The sequence below is a fragment of the Mandrillus leucophaeus genome, unplaced genomic scaffold (assembly GCF_000951045.1).
Source record: "Mandrillus leucophaeus isolate KB7577 unplaced genomic scaffold, Mleu.le_1.0 Scaffold2, whole genome shotgun sequence".
NCBI lineage: Eukaryota > Metazoa > Chordata > Mammalia > Primates > Cercopithecidae > Mandrillus > Mandrillus leucophaeus.
Genome location: NW_012102031.1, coordinates 1,878,672 through 1,891,172, shown reverse-complemented (window position 1 = coordinate 1,891,172; position 12,501 = coordinate 1,878,672). Strand labels below are relative to the sequence as shown.

The window sequence follows — 12,501 nt, the reverse complement described above, 5'->3', positions numbered from 1 at the left end:
AAAAAAAAAAAAAAAAAAAGATGTATCCTGTGAAACAGGAATCAAGATATAGCCTTATTTGTATTATTCCACATAGTCATGGATAGCTGTACCATTTCTTTTTGTTTTTTGTTTTTTGTGTTTTGAGATGGAGTTTCGCTCTTGTTGCCCTGGCTGGAGTGCAATGGCATAATCTTGGCTCCCCACAACCTCCGCCTCCCAGGTTCAGGTGATTCTCCTGCCTCTGCCTGCCAGGTAGCTGGTATTATAGGCATGTGCCACTACGCCTGGCTAATTTTGTATTTTTAGTAGAGATGGGGTTTCTCCATATTGGTCAGGCTGATCTAGAACTCGCAACCTCAGGTAATCCGCCTGTCTGGCCTCTCAAAGTTTTGGGATTACAGGTGTGAGCCACCACATCCAGCAGCTGTTCCATTTCTTCATCCGTTTTGAGGACATATGTCACTCCTGGAAGTGTGCTTGTTAGGTTGGCTATTGCCCAGCTCTCTTTTTGGCTCTTCAGAAGAGGAGGAGAACACTGGACATGGTGGTGATGCCAGTAGTCCCAACTACCCGGGAGGCTGAGGCAGGAGGATCACTTGAAGTCAGGAGTTAGAAGCTATAGTAGACTGTGATACAGGTGCTGCTATGATAGTGCCTGTGAGTAGCCACTGCACTCACAGGCAGCACAGCAAGACTCTATTTCTTAAAAAGGAGGGGATTTCATAAGTTCTTCACCCCAAGGGGTATCTGAGTTAAAGCAAAGAGAGAATATTATTCTCTTGCTTTAAGTATCTCTTGAGGCACCAGAAGCATCTGTTGAGCTTCTGTACACTCATTTATTGACTTCCTTCCCCTTAGCAACAACCTTGCCTTTCTTAATCATTTTTAAATTTTTTTATTTATATATAAAGTGTACAACATATTTTGATATACATATGCGTAATACAGTGGTTACTGCAGTCAAGAAAATGCATTTATTATTAATTTGAATGCAAACCTTTCCCGCTGAAGGAAACTTCCTCGGTCAGCTATTGAGGTAGTCCAATCATAGGGAGATAAATTGGATAAATACAGAAAATGGCACTATACTGTTGGCAGCTAGGACAATTTTTATGAATAGTTTAAGCTTCAGTGGAGCCCACTGGTATATGTCATTGTTCAGTGCATCACTGGCTGACTTGAGTTCCTCCACCCATTTCATAGACTTGGTTGCCATTTCAAGAGATCAAGTTAGGCCATCAACTGTTGGTTCCAATCACCTTAAAATTCTGGCATAGAGTTTCTTTGGTATCAGCATGCCCTACTTTGATTTTTCCCTCAGAATTTTCATAGAGATTTCCAAAGAGCAGCTCCTCACATGGAGGGCTCTTTTATTGTCCAGTTATTTGTGACCCACTTGTTAGACCAATTCCAAGTCCATTAGTGACAGCCCAAAAATCAATATTTACCCAAATAATAGGGCTTTTGTGTCCAGTTCTTCTATCAGGACTATGATTGTAGCCTGTAATTCAGCCCTGTTGACCAACTTGTACTTAACTTTTTCCATAGGATTTTACTTTCTGCTGGACTCTGAACATCTACTTTTCATACAGAATTGCCCTCAGTTCTAGAACAGTCATCTGTGAAGCAGTCCAGTTGCCTGGCATTCATGGGCAAATAATAGAAAGGAGGGATCCTAGGGGGAAAAGACTACTTGCTCATGAATCTGATGATTCTTTCACATAGATCCCCTGGTAGCATGCTGCATATAGTTTATTTCCATTTTATGACACAACTTCTTTGGACATGGTCCGTCTTATTGAAATGCATTTAGATTACTACTTTTCTTTTCTTTTCTTTTCTTTTTTGAGACAAAGTTTTGATCTGTCGCCCAGGCTGGAGTGCAGTGGCACAGTCTCGACTCACTGCAACCTCTGCTTCCCAGTTTCAAGTGATTCTCCTGCCTCAGCCTCCTGAGTAACTGGGATTACAGACGCCCACCACCACGCCCGGCTTATTTTTGTATTTTTAGTAGAGACGGGGTTTCACCATGTTGCCCAGGCTAGTCTTGAACTCCTGACCTTAGGTGATCCAACCGCCTCTGCCTCCCAAAGTACTGGGATTACAGGCATGAGCCACCATGCCCAGCCCAGACTTTTTTAAATTAAAAAATTTATAACTTTAAAAAAAAATTGAATTACACACTTGAACCCTGGACTCTCAGATTAAAAATCTGATGCTCGAGCAACTGAGCTATGCAGACTTCTAACCAGACTTTTTATCCCTTTCACAGCAGCATCCCCACATCCCATGAGTTCATTCTGTCATTCGTAAATGCTTCATTAAGAGGCCCAGAGAGTATTGTACACTGTCTTACTCTGTCCAGTAGACGTAAAAGAGTTTCTTCTCCACCTCCAGGGCATTTTACTCACACATTTGTGAAAGATCTTGTGTTCCCTGCCAGGAGTTGGGGTTATGAGATCCTGGCCTGCATATCAATATTCTTCATTTATTACTATGCTGGTATTAAAACACAGCATTTTGACATCTGATGTTAGAGACTCGTTGGAACCTTTCTCTTTCTGAACTTCCTTTTAACTCAGATAATAAACATATCTGCCTTGGGATTTTTATAGTCTGAGGAGTTTAATGACAGGCAGTTGTGGATCCCAAACCTTCCTGTAAAATTCTATCAGGGTTGGCCTTTGTCAATTTTTGTATCATTATTTTTGGAGAAACAGGGTTTCACCATGTTGGCCATGAGGTCCTGAGCTTGAGCACTCTGCCCACCTGGGCCTCCCAAAGTGCTGGGATTACAGGCATGAGCCACCACGCCTGGCCTCTATGTGTTTTTTATTTAATTGTGGTGAGATGCATATAAAATTTTATCATTTTAGGCCGAGCACGGTGGCGCATGCCTGTAATTCCAGCACTCTGGGAGGCTGAGGCAGGCAAATCACTTGAGGCCAGGAGTTTGAGACCAGCCTGGGCAACAAGGCAAAACCCCGTTTCTACTAAAAATACAAAAAATTAGCCGGGTGTGGTGACACATGCCTGTAATCCCAGCAACTTGGGAGGTGGAAGTTGCAGTGAGCTGAGATCATGCTATTGCACTCCAGACTAGGCAACAGAGTGAGACTCTCCAAAAAAAAAAAAAAAAAAATTTACCATTTTAGCCATTTTTAAATGCATGTCTTAAAAATCGCTAAAAATGGAAATTCAGTGACATTAGGTATATTCATACTGTGTGTGACCATTACTACTATCTTTTTTCAGACTTTTTTATCATCCCAAATAGAAATTGTACTCAATAAATAATAACTTCCCATTCTCCCCTCCTCCCAGCCCCTGGTAACTTTTACTTTTTCTGTGACTCTGCCTATTCTAGCTACTTCATGTAAGTAGAAGCATACGGTATTTGTCTTTTTGTGACTGGCTTACTTCACTTAGTAAAATGTTTTCAGAGTTCATCCATTTTGTAGCATTTATCACAATGACATTCCTCTGTGGCTGAATGCTATTCCATTGTATGTATAGACGTTTCCTTCATCTTTTCATCTGTCTTTGGACACTTGGGTTGTTTCCATCTTTTGGGCTATGATGACTAATGCTGGTATGTACCTGGGTTTACAAATAATTGTTCAGGTCCCTGCTTTCAGTTCTTTAGGGTATATACCCAGAAGTAGAATTGTTAGATCTGTGGTGATTCTGTGTTTAATTTTTTTTTTCTTTTTTTGAGACAGAGTCTCCATTTGTTCCCAGGCTGGAGTGCAGCAGCACCATCTTAGCTCACTGCAACCTCCATCTCCTGGGCTCATGTGATCTTCCCACCTCAGCCTCCTGATTATATGTTTAATTTTTTGAGAAACCACCATCCAGTTTTCCACAGCACATGGACCATTTTACATTTCTACCAGCAATGTACAGGGGTTCCGGTTTTTCTACATTCTTGCCAATCAATGCTTGTTATTTTCTGCCTTTTGAGTACTAGCCACCTTAACGGGTATGAAATGACATCTCATAGTTTCTATTTGCATTTCCTTAACATGTTGAGGATATTTTCCTGTGTTTATTGGTCATTTGTATATCTTATTTGGAGAAATACCAGTTCAGTTCCTTTGCCCATTTTTTAAATCGGGCTGGGTATTTTTGTTGTTGAGTTGTAGGAATTCCTTATATGTTTTTGATATTAATTCCTAATCCGATATATGGTTTGCAAATATTCTCCCATTATGAGGGTTGGCTTTTTACTATTGATGGCATCCTTTAATGCTCAAGATTTTTTAATTTTTATAAAGTCCAGTTTGTTTTTTTGTTGTTGTTAACTGTGCTTTTGGTGTCATATCCAAGAAAATATTACCAAACCCAGTGTCATAAAGATATTCCCCTGTGTTTTCTTCTAAGAGTTTTATAGTTTTTTGTTTAGGTCTTTGACCCATTTTGAGTTAATATTTATATATGGTGTAAACTAAGGGTCTAACCTTATTCTTTTTCATGCCCCCTTTCTTTCTTGATTTTATTTCTTTTGTAAAGTCCTAAACTTACTATCTTTTTATTATCCAGGAAGTTGGGATAAAAGATCTTAAACTGCCTTTTTACATCTTCCTGAGATCTAACAGCAAAGTCACATATGAAGTTCATGCTGGGATGCCTTTTATCACAGTATCAGTCATAACCTGGGTGAGGGGTAGCCCATAATGGAGTTCATTTCTGTCCTCATACAACCAGAACCATACTGTCTGCATCCACAGCATTTCTGCAGCTTCAGGAGGCACTGACTGTATGACGAGGGAGGGGCAGGACAGTCGCCCATATCTAGATAACATATGATAGGCCCCTCCCTTCATCCATTTTAATAAACTAGGGGTTTCCCTGTGAACCATTCTCTCTCACTCAGCAGTATTCAGAATGAAAGATGCTGTTCTTTGATCTAAAATTCTCAGGAACCATTTTTAACAAGAGTTCCTCAAGGTATTGCATGTAGTAATCTAGAAAATGGCTCATTTTCTTCACTGAATAGCCCCTTATATCCGTGTTTTTTTACCCATTGCTGTGCTGAAATTATTTTAGCTGTGGTTGGTCTCAGTTGACTCATCAAAAAAAAAATGATAGTAGGACAGTTTCTTTGGGTTGGAGCTCCATCTGTTGATCAAAAAGAGAAGCTGATCTAAAAGAGATTCTGAGCTTACTTTCAGCCAGCACTGAAGGCACTAACCAAACTACTGAATATTTAGACCTACCAGCAATTCAGAATTCCCTCCGAATCCATTTTGCTAGCTCATGAAGTTCAGGGTCTATCATTTCCACACTCCATGATTTTAAACATGTACCATAGCAAACCAAGGATGAATTTTTTAAAAAATGAGTCAGTTGTGCTGGGACAGCTGGATATCCACATGCAAAAGAATGAAGTTGTGACTGGGCACGGTGGCTCATACCTGTAATCCCAGCGCTTTGGGAGGCCAAGGCGGGCAGATACGAGGTCAAGAGATAAGACCATCCTGGCCAACATGGTGAAACCTCATCTCTACTAAAAATACAAAAATTAGCTGGACGTGGTGGCGGGCACCTGTAATCCCAGCTACTTGGGAGGCTGAGGCAGGAGAATTGCTTGAACCTGGGAGGTGGAAGTTGCAGTGAGCCAAGATCATGCTACTGCACTCCAGTCTGGTGACAGAGCGAGACTCTGTCTCCAAAAAAAAAAAAAAAAAAAAAGGAATGAAGTTGTACCCCTACTTCATACGTTATCTAAAAATTAATTAGCCAAGTGTGGTGGCATATGCCTGTAATCCTGAGTACTCGGGAGGCAGAGTCTCCCTTTGTTCCCAGGCTGCCGTGTGGCAATAGGAGAATCACTTGAACCCAGACCAGGAGGCGGAGATTGCAGTGAGCCAAGATTACACCACTGCATTCCAACCTGGGCAATAGAGCAAGACTCTTTCTCACAAATTAAGTAAATAAATAAATAAAATGGATCAGTGACCTAAACTTATAGAGCTAAAATTATAAAACTATTAGGGAAAAACATAAGGGTGACTCTTCCTGACCTTGGATTTGCCAAAGGATTCTTAAGTATGATACCAAAAGTATAGGCACCAAAAGAAAAAGTAGATAAGTTAGAATTTATCAATGTTTAAAACTTCTGTACGTCAAAGGACACTTTTCTCACACTGAGAAACAGCCTTAGAGGAAAAAAAAGGCCAGGCGCGGTGACCCACGCCTGTAATCCCAGTACTTTGGGAGGCTGAGGTGGGCAGATCACCTGAGGTCAGGAGTTCCAGACCAGCCTGGCCAACATAGTGAAACCCTGTCTCTACTAAAAATACAGAAAATTAGCCAGGTATGGTGGTGGGTGCCTGTAATCCCAGCTACTTGGGAGGCTGAGACAGGAGAATTTCTTGAACTTTTTTTTTTGAGATGGAGTTTTACTCTTGTCACCCAAGCTGGTGTGCAATGGCCTGATCTTGGCCCACCACAACCTTTGCCTCCCAGGTTCAAGCAATTCTCTTGCCTCAGCCTCCCAAGTAGCTGTGAATACAGGCGTCTGCCACCACGCCTAGCTAATTTTTATATATTTAGTAGAGATGGGATTTCTCCATGTTGGTCAGGCTGGTCTCGAACTCCCGACCTCAGGTGATCCACCCTCCCCCCGGCCTCAGCCTCCCAAAGTGCTGGGATTACAGGCATGAGCCACCATGCCCGGCCTATTACAGTTCAACAGCAGGCCAGGTACAGTGACTCATGCCTATAGGCCCAGCTACTTGAGAGGCAGAGCTACTCGTGCTACCACGCCTGGCTAATTTTTGTATTTTTTGTAAATACTGAATTTCACCATGTTGCTGAGGCTGGTTTCGAACTGCTGGACTCAAGCAATCCACCCAAACAAAGTGCTGGGACTACAGGCGTGAGCCACTGCGCCCGCCTGTGTGACTCCATTTATGTGAAATATCCAGAACAGGTAAACCCGTAGAGACAAAAAGCAGGGAATAGGGTGAGAGGAGAACAGAAATTAACTGCTTAATAGGTAAGGGATTTTCTTTTCTGATGATGAAAATGTTTTGGACCTAGAGAGAGGTGGTGGTTGTAAAACATTGTGAATGTACTAAGTGTCACTAGGTTGCTCACTTTATTGGTTAATTTATATGATGTGAATTGTATCTCAGTAAAAAAAATCAAGAATGAATTAGTTGTCTTCTAAACATTCCTTTCTTTTCCTTACTATATTTTGGTTTTGGTTTTGTTTTGTTTTGAGACAGAGTCTCTCTCTGTCACCCAGGCTGAAGTGCAGTGGCGCAATCTCTGCTCACTGCAACCTCTGCCTCCAGGGTTCAAGCGATTCTCCTGCCTCAGCCTCCCAAGTAGCTGGGATTGCAGGTGCCTACCACCACCCCTGGCTAATTTTTGTATTTTTAGCAAAGATGGGGTTTCACCATGTTGGTCAGGCTGGTTTCAAACTCCTGACCTCATGATCCACCTGCCTCTGCCTCCCAAAGTGTTGGGATTACAGGTGTGAGCCACTGCGCCTGGCCAACATTCCTACTTCTAAGTGGCAGTTAGAGTTCAATTGTTAAAGAAGACCCAGAGACAGTGCTTACAAATACACAGTCATTACAGGAAAAAGGTTTCATAGAGCAACTGCCTTAAAGTTAAAGATACGTATCACAGCCTGTGGCTGTCTCACAGCAAGGAGTCTGGAGAAGACAGGTGCAGGCTCCTGTTTTTCTCCCTAGGTAAGGGCTTGGTGGTTCTCTCACAGACCAGGAACCAGTGATGAATGCCCAGAACACCTCAGAACCCAAGAGCCTAAAATGGAATCTCACTTAGGATTTTTGATTTTGGTCACATAGGCATATCCCTGCTATGTAATAGTAAAGCCCTCTGGCGAGCTCATGGAGACCCAGTACAAAGCATTGATCTGTTATCAAGTACTGACAAGCTGATACAAACTGCTCTGAAACTCCCCGCAACACTGTTTATCAGTATGCTTCAGGCCTTGGCCCGAATCAGTGTCATACAGAACTTTAGCAAAACAGCTCAGGCTAATTTCAGACCTGCTAGAATTAAGCCTCATAGCATAATAGCACACAAACATTTGAGGCCTGCTTCTCTATATTCTACCTTTAGTCTTCCAAAGTTAAACATTCTTGTTTTCCTTAACCATTCCTTTTATTTATTTAAGATGGAGTCTTACTCTGTAGCCCAGGCTGGAGTGCAGTGGCGCGATCTAGGTTCACTGCAACCTCCGCCTCCCGGGTTCAAGCAATTCTCTGCCTCAGCCTCCCGAGTAGCTGGAATTACAGGTGCCCGCCACCACGCCTGTCTAATTTTTGTATTTTTAGTAGAGACAGAGTTTCACCATTTTGGCCAGGCAGGTCTGGAACTCCTCACCTCATTATCCACCTGCCTCAGCCTCCCAAAGTGCTGGAATTACAAGTATGAGCCACTGCGCTCGGCCTCAAATCACTGATTTTTAAAATAAGGAAGCTAAGAAACGATCCATGGGACAATATTAAGGGCTGCCTCCCCCCATCTCTCTCTCTGTCACTCTCACACACACACACCTTTCATGAAATGGTTTGTGAAATGCTTTTTCTCTCTACTCTCGCTTCTCCATTAGCTTTACAGTGTTCGTTTGTGATGTGTTCTGATTATGAGATGCAGGGTGAAATGCAAAGAAAGCCCATTTTACATTTTTTAACAGTCAAAATACATTCAGGTAGCACTTAGTGAAGTAAGAGTGTTAAATCTTTATTGGGAGTGCGGACTACGTTGTGACAAGACAATCCTAAGAAGTGCCAATCATACAGTCTAACTCTTGATCTTTACTGGAAGGACATCAAGCATATAGTAAGGGTAGGTAGCATTTGAACTGCGTGTCATGTGTACCTGGAATGCTCTGTAAAGAAATTGACTCATAGGAGGCACATTCATTACAAAAAGAAGTAAAGCAATATTAGGCATTTGATCACCTAGGAAGGAAGAGGAACTTTTCTATCCTGTTGAGTCTGCGTAACAGTTTGAAAGAGTCACAACTGTCCTGGCACAATGGTGTGCACCTATAGTCCCAGCTACTCAGGAGGCTGAAACAGAAGGATCGCTTGAGCCCAGGAGTTCAAGGCAGTAGTGCACCATGATTGTGCCTATGAATAGCCACTGCCCCTCCAGTGTGGGCAACATAGCAAGACCCCATCTCTTAAAAAAAAATTTTTTTAAACCATGACATCAACAATTATCTATGCCAGGCAATAAGGGTTAAAAGCAAAATTAATAAAAAGACGAATCCCTCTTTTGAGTGAGTGAAGCCACTAGGACTGCCATATTTTTTAGGTTTCATGCTAAAAATATAGTGCTGAATAAGTTATTTGTCAACATTTGTGATTGTGTGTGCAAGTGTCCTTTAATTTATTTTTTTATTTTTTTATTTTTTTTGAGACGGAGTCTTGCTGTGGCACCCAGGCTGGAGTGCACTGTTGCAATCTCAGCTCACTGCCACCTCCACTCTCTGGGTACAAGTGATTCTCCTACCTCAGCCTCCTGAACAGCTGGGATTACAGGTGCCCACCACTATGCCCAGCTAATTTTTTGTATTTTTAGTGGAGACAGCAGGGTTTCGCCATGTTGGCCAAGCTGGTCTCAAACTCCTGCCAAAGTGATCTATGTGCCTCAGCCTCCCAAAGTGCTGGGATTACAGGTGTGAGCCAGCACACCCAGTTGTTTAATTTTTTTTTTTTGAAATGGAGTCTCGCTCTGTCACCCAGGCTGGAGTGCAGTGGCATGATCTTGGCTTACTGCAACCTCCACCTCCCAGGTTCAAGCGATTCTCCTGCCTCAGCCTCCCAAGTAACTAGGACTATAGGTGCCCGCCACCACGCGCAGCTAGTTTTTTTGTATTTTAGTAGAGACCGTGTTTCACTGTGTTAGCCAGGATCATCTCAATCTCCCGACCTCGTGATCTGCCGCCTGGGCCTCCCAAAGTGCTGGGATCACAGGCATGAGCCACCACACCCAGCCCCTTTAATTGATTTTAATTGCTCATTATCCAGCAGATATTTACTGAGTACCAACTATGTGCCAGGCACTGCTCTAGGTTCCGAGGATACATTAGTGAGCACAATAGACTATCCACGCTCACTCTCCACAGTTACATTCTGGCGGAGGAGAGACAGTAAACAAACGACATGAAGTCATCTGGAATTAAATGCTATGAAGAAAAAGCAGTGAAGGGGGATGAAATGTGATGGAAGGTGCTAATTTAGATGGGATAGTCAGGAAGGGCCTCTATGAGGAGGAAACATTTGAGGAAAGATTTGAATCTAGAGGGAGCAAGCCATGCAAATATTCCCACCATTGCCCCACTTGCTTTTACTCTATTGGGCATTTTGGCAATGCCATTACCTCATACTAAGAAATGTTTTCATGTTTTCTTTTTTTTAGACAGAGTCTTGCACTGTGGCCCGGGCTGGAGTGCAGTGGCGCGATCTTGGCTCACTGCAACCTCTGCCTCCTGGTTCACGTGATTCTCCTGTCCCAGCCTCCTGAGTAGCTGGGATTACAGGCGCACACCACCACATCCAGCTGATTTTTTGTATTTTTAGTAGAGATGGGGTTTCCCTATGTTGGACAGACTGGATTCAAACTCTTGACCTCAGTGATCTGCCCGCCTCAGCCTCCCAAAGTGCTGGGATTACGGGCGTGAGCCATCACGTCCAGCCTGTTTGTTTGTTTGTTTGTTTGTTTTCTTTAGAGAGATAGTGTCTCACTATATTGTCCAGGCCGGTCTTGAGCTCCTGAGCTCAAGCGATCCTCTCACCTCAGCGTCCTAAAGTGCTGGGTTACAGGTGTGAGCCACCCTAGGAGGCTGAAAAAATTAAAAATTACAAAAAATTTAAAAATTAGCTAGGCATGGTGGCGTGCACCTGTAGTCCCAGCTACTTAGGAGGCTAAAGTGGGAGGATCACTTGAGTACAGGAGTTTGAGGCTGCAGTGAGTTCTGATCACTCCATTGCACTCCAACCTGCGGGATGGGGTGAGACTCTTGTCTCAAAAAAAAAAAAAAAAAAAATGCACACGCATATGGTGTGGTTATCACAGAGAATTAATAAAAGTACTTATACTATAGGCCAGTGGTTTTCAGTGGGGGAGCAGTTTTGTCCCCTGGGGAGCATTTTGGTAATGTCCTGTTGTCACAATTGGGAATGCTTCTGGCATCCTACATAGAACAGGACAGCTCTCCCACGAGGAATTATCTGGCCCCAAATGTCAGTAGTACGGAAGTAGTACTGACCATTTGCTCACCTTGATGTAGACTAGACCATTCAATCCATAATTTCATACATGGTGCTATTGAGGCATTTTGTTACGTAAATAACAAATGTGTATCTTAGTATGTGCTGCTATTACAAAGTACCTGAGATTGGATAATTTATAAGCAATAGAAATGTATTTCCTCAAAGTTCTGGAGGCTGGGAAGTCCAAGGTCAAGGTGCCAGCAGATTCAGTGTCTGGTGAAGGGACATTCCTGATAGATGACACTCTTTAGGTATCCTTATATGGCAGAAGGGACAGAAAACCAAGAGGGGCCAAACTCACTCCCCCAAGCCCTTTTATAAGGTCACTAATCCCATCTATGAGGGCAGAGCCCTCATAATCACTACCCAAAAGGCCCCACTTCTTACTATCACCCCAATGGGGATTAAATTGCAACGTGAATTTTGGAGGGGACACATTCACATCAAAGCAAAATATTTTCCTTTCAGAAATCTATATTATTATCCCCAGTAAGTCACAACTTCAGGTTGACAAAATTGTGGGGAAAGGTGCTTTTCATTTGAGCTCCAGTATTTTGAATGTTCAAGTAAGCAACATAGAATGAGATCATGTTCTTTTCATCCTCCTTTCTCTTTGCAGGCTTTCATAGAAACCATGTTTGCCAGTAAAGCCCCTGTGGAAGAAGGCTTTCTTTATGCTAAGGTGAGATTTAGATGGTTAGCTTCACCATCTTGTTGGAGGTGAATATAATAAAGTAATTTGATTTGCAGAAATGGTAGTGCAATTTGCTTTCATGATAGTGATGACCAGCATGTCATTGGAAAGGATTTGTTTCTGAAATATCACTGGTCATTTTTAAGTCTAAAATATACTGTGTTACAATTAAAGGAAGAAAATTGCAAAGTAGAACAGATGATGAAGGGAAAATTTAGCAATGCGAGGTGACAAAAGTAATACTGTTTAGGTCAATGTCAAAAAGAGGCTGAGGGCTGGGCGTGGAGCTCATGCCTATAATGCCAGCACTATGGGAGGCCAAGGCAAGTGAATCACTTGAGGCCAGGAGTTCGAGACCAGCCTGGCCAACATGGCAAAACCCCATCTCTACTAAAAATACAAAAACTAGCTGGGTGTGGTAACGTATGTCTATAATCCCAGCTAGTCAGGTGGCTGAGATACGAGAATCACTTAAACCGGGGAGGCACAGGTTGCAGTGAGCCAAGATCATGCCACTGCACTCCAGCCTGGGCAACAGAGCAAGACTGTCTCAAAAAA

The 12,501-nt window shown here is 42.7% G+C and overlaps 1 protein-coding gene across 2 annotated transcripts in view; it reads left to right on the top strand.

Moving 5' to 3' along the window:
- XPNPEP3 (X-prolyl aminopeptidase 3, mitochondrial) overlaps positions 1-12,501 on the top strand; it is a 126,070-nt gene that overhangs the window by 37,770 nt on the left and 75,799 nt on the right. For both annotated transcript variants that reach the window (XM_011978791.1, XM_011978790.1), the window contains exon 5: positions 11,869-11,931. In XM_011978791.1, coding sequence (XP_011834181.1) covers positions 11,869-11,931 — 63 coding nt within the window. The remainder of the gene's footprint in view (positions 1-11,868; positions 11,932-12,501) is intronic.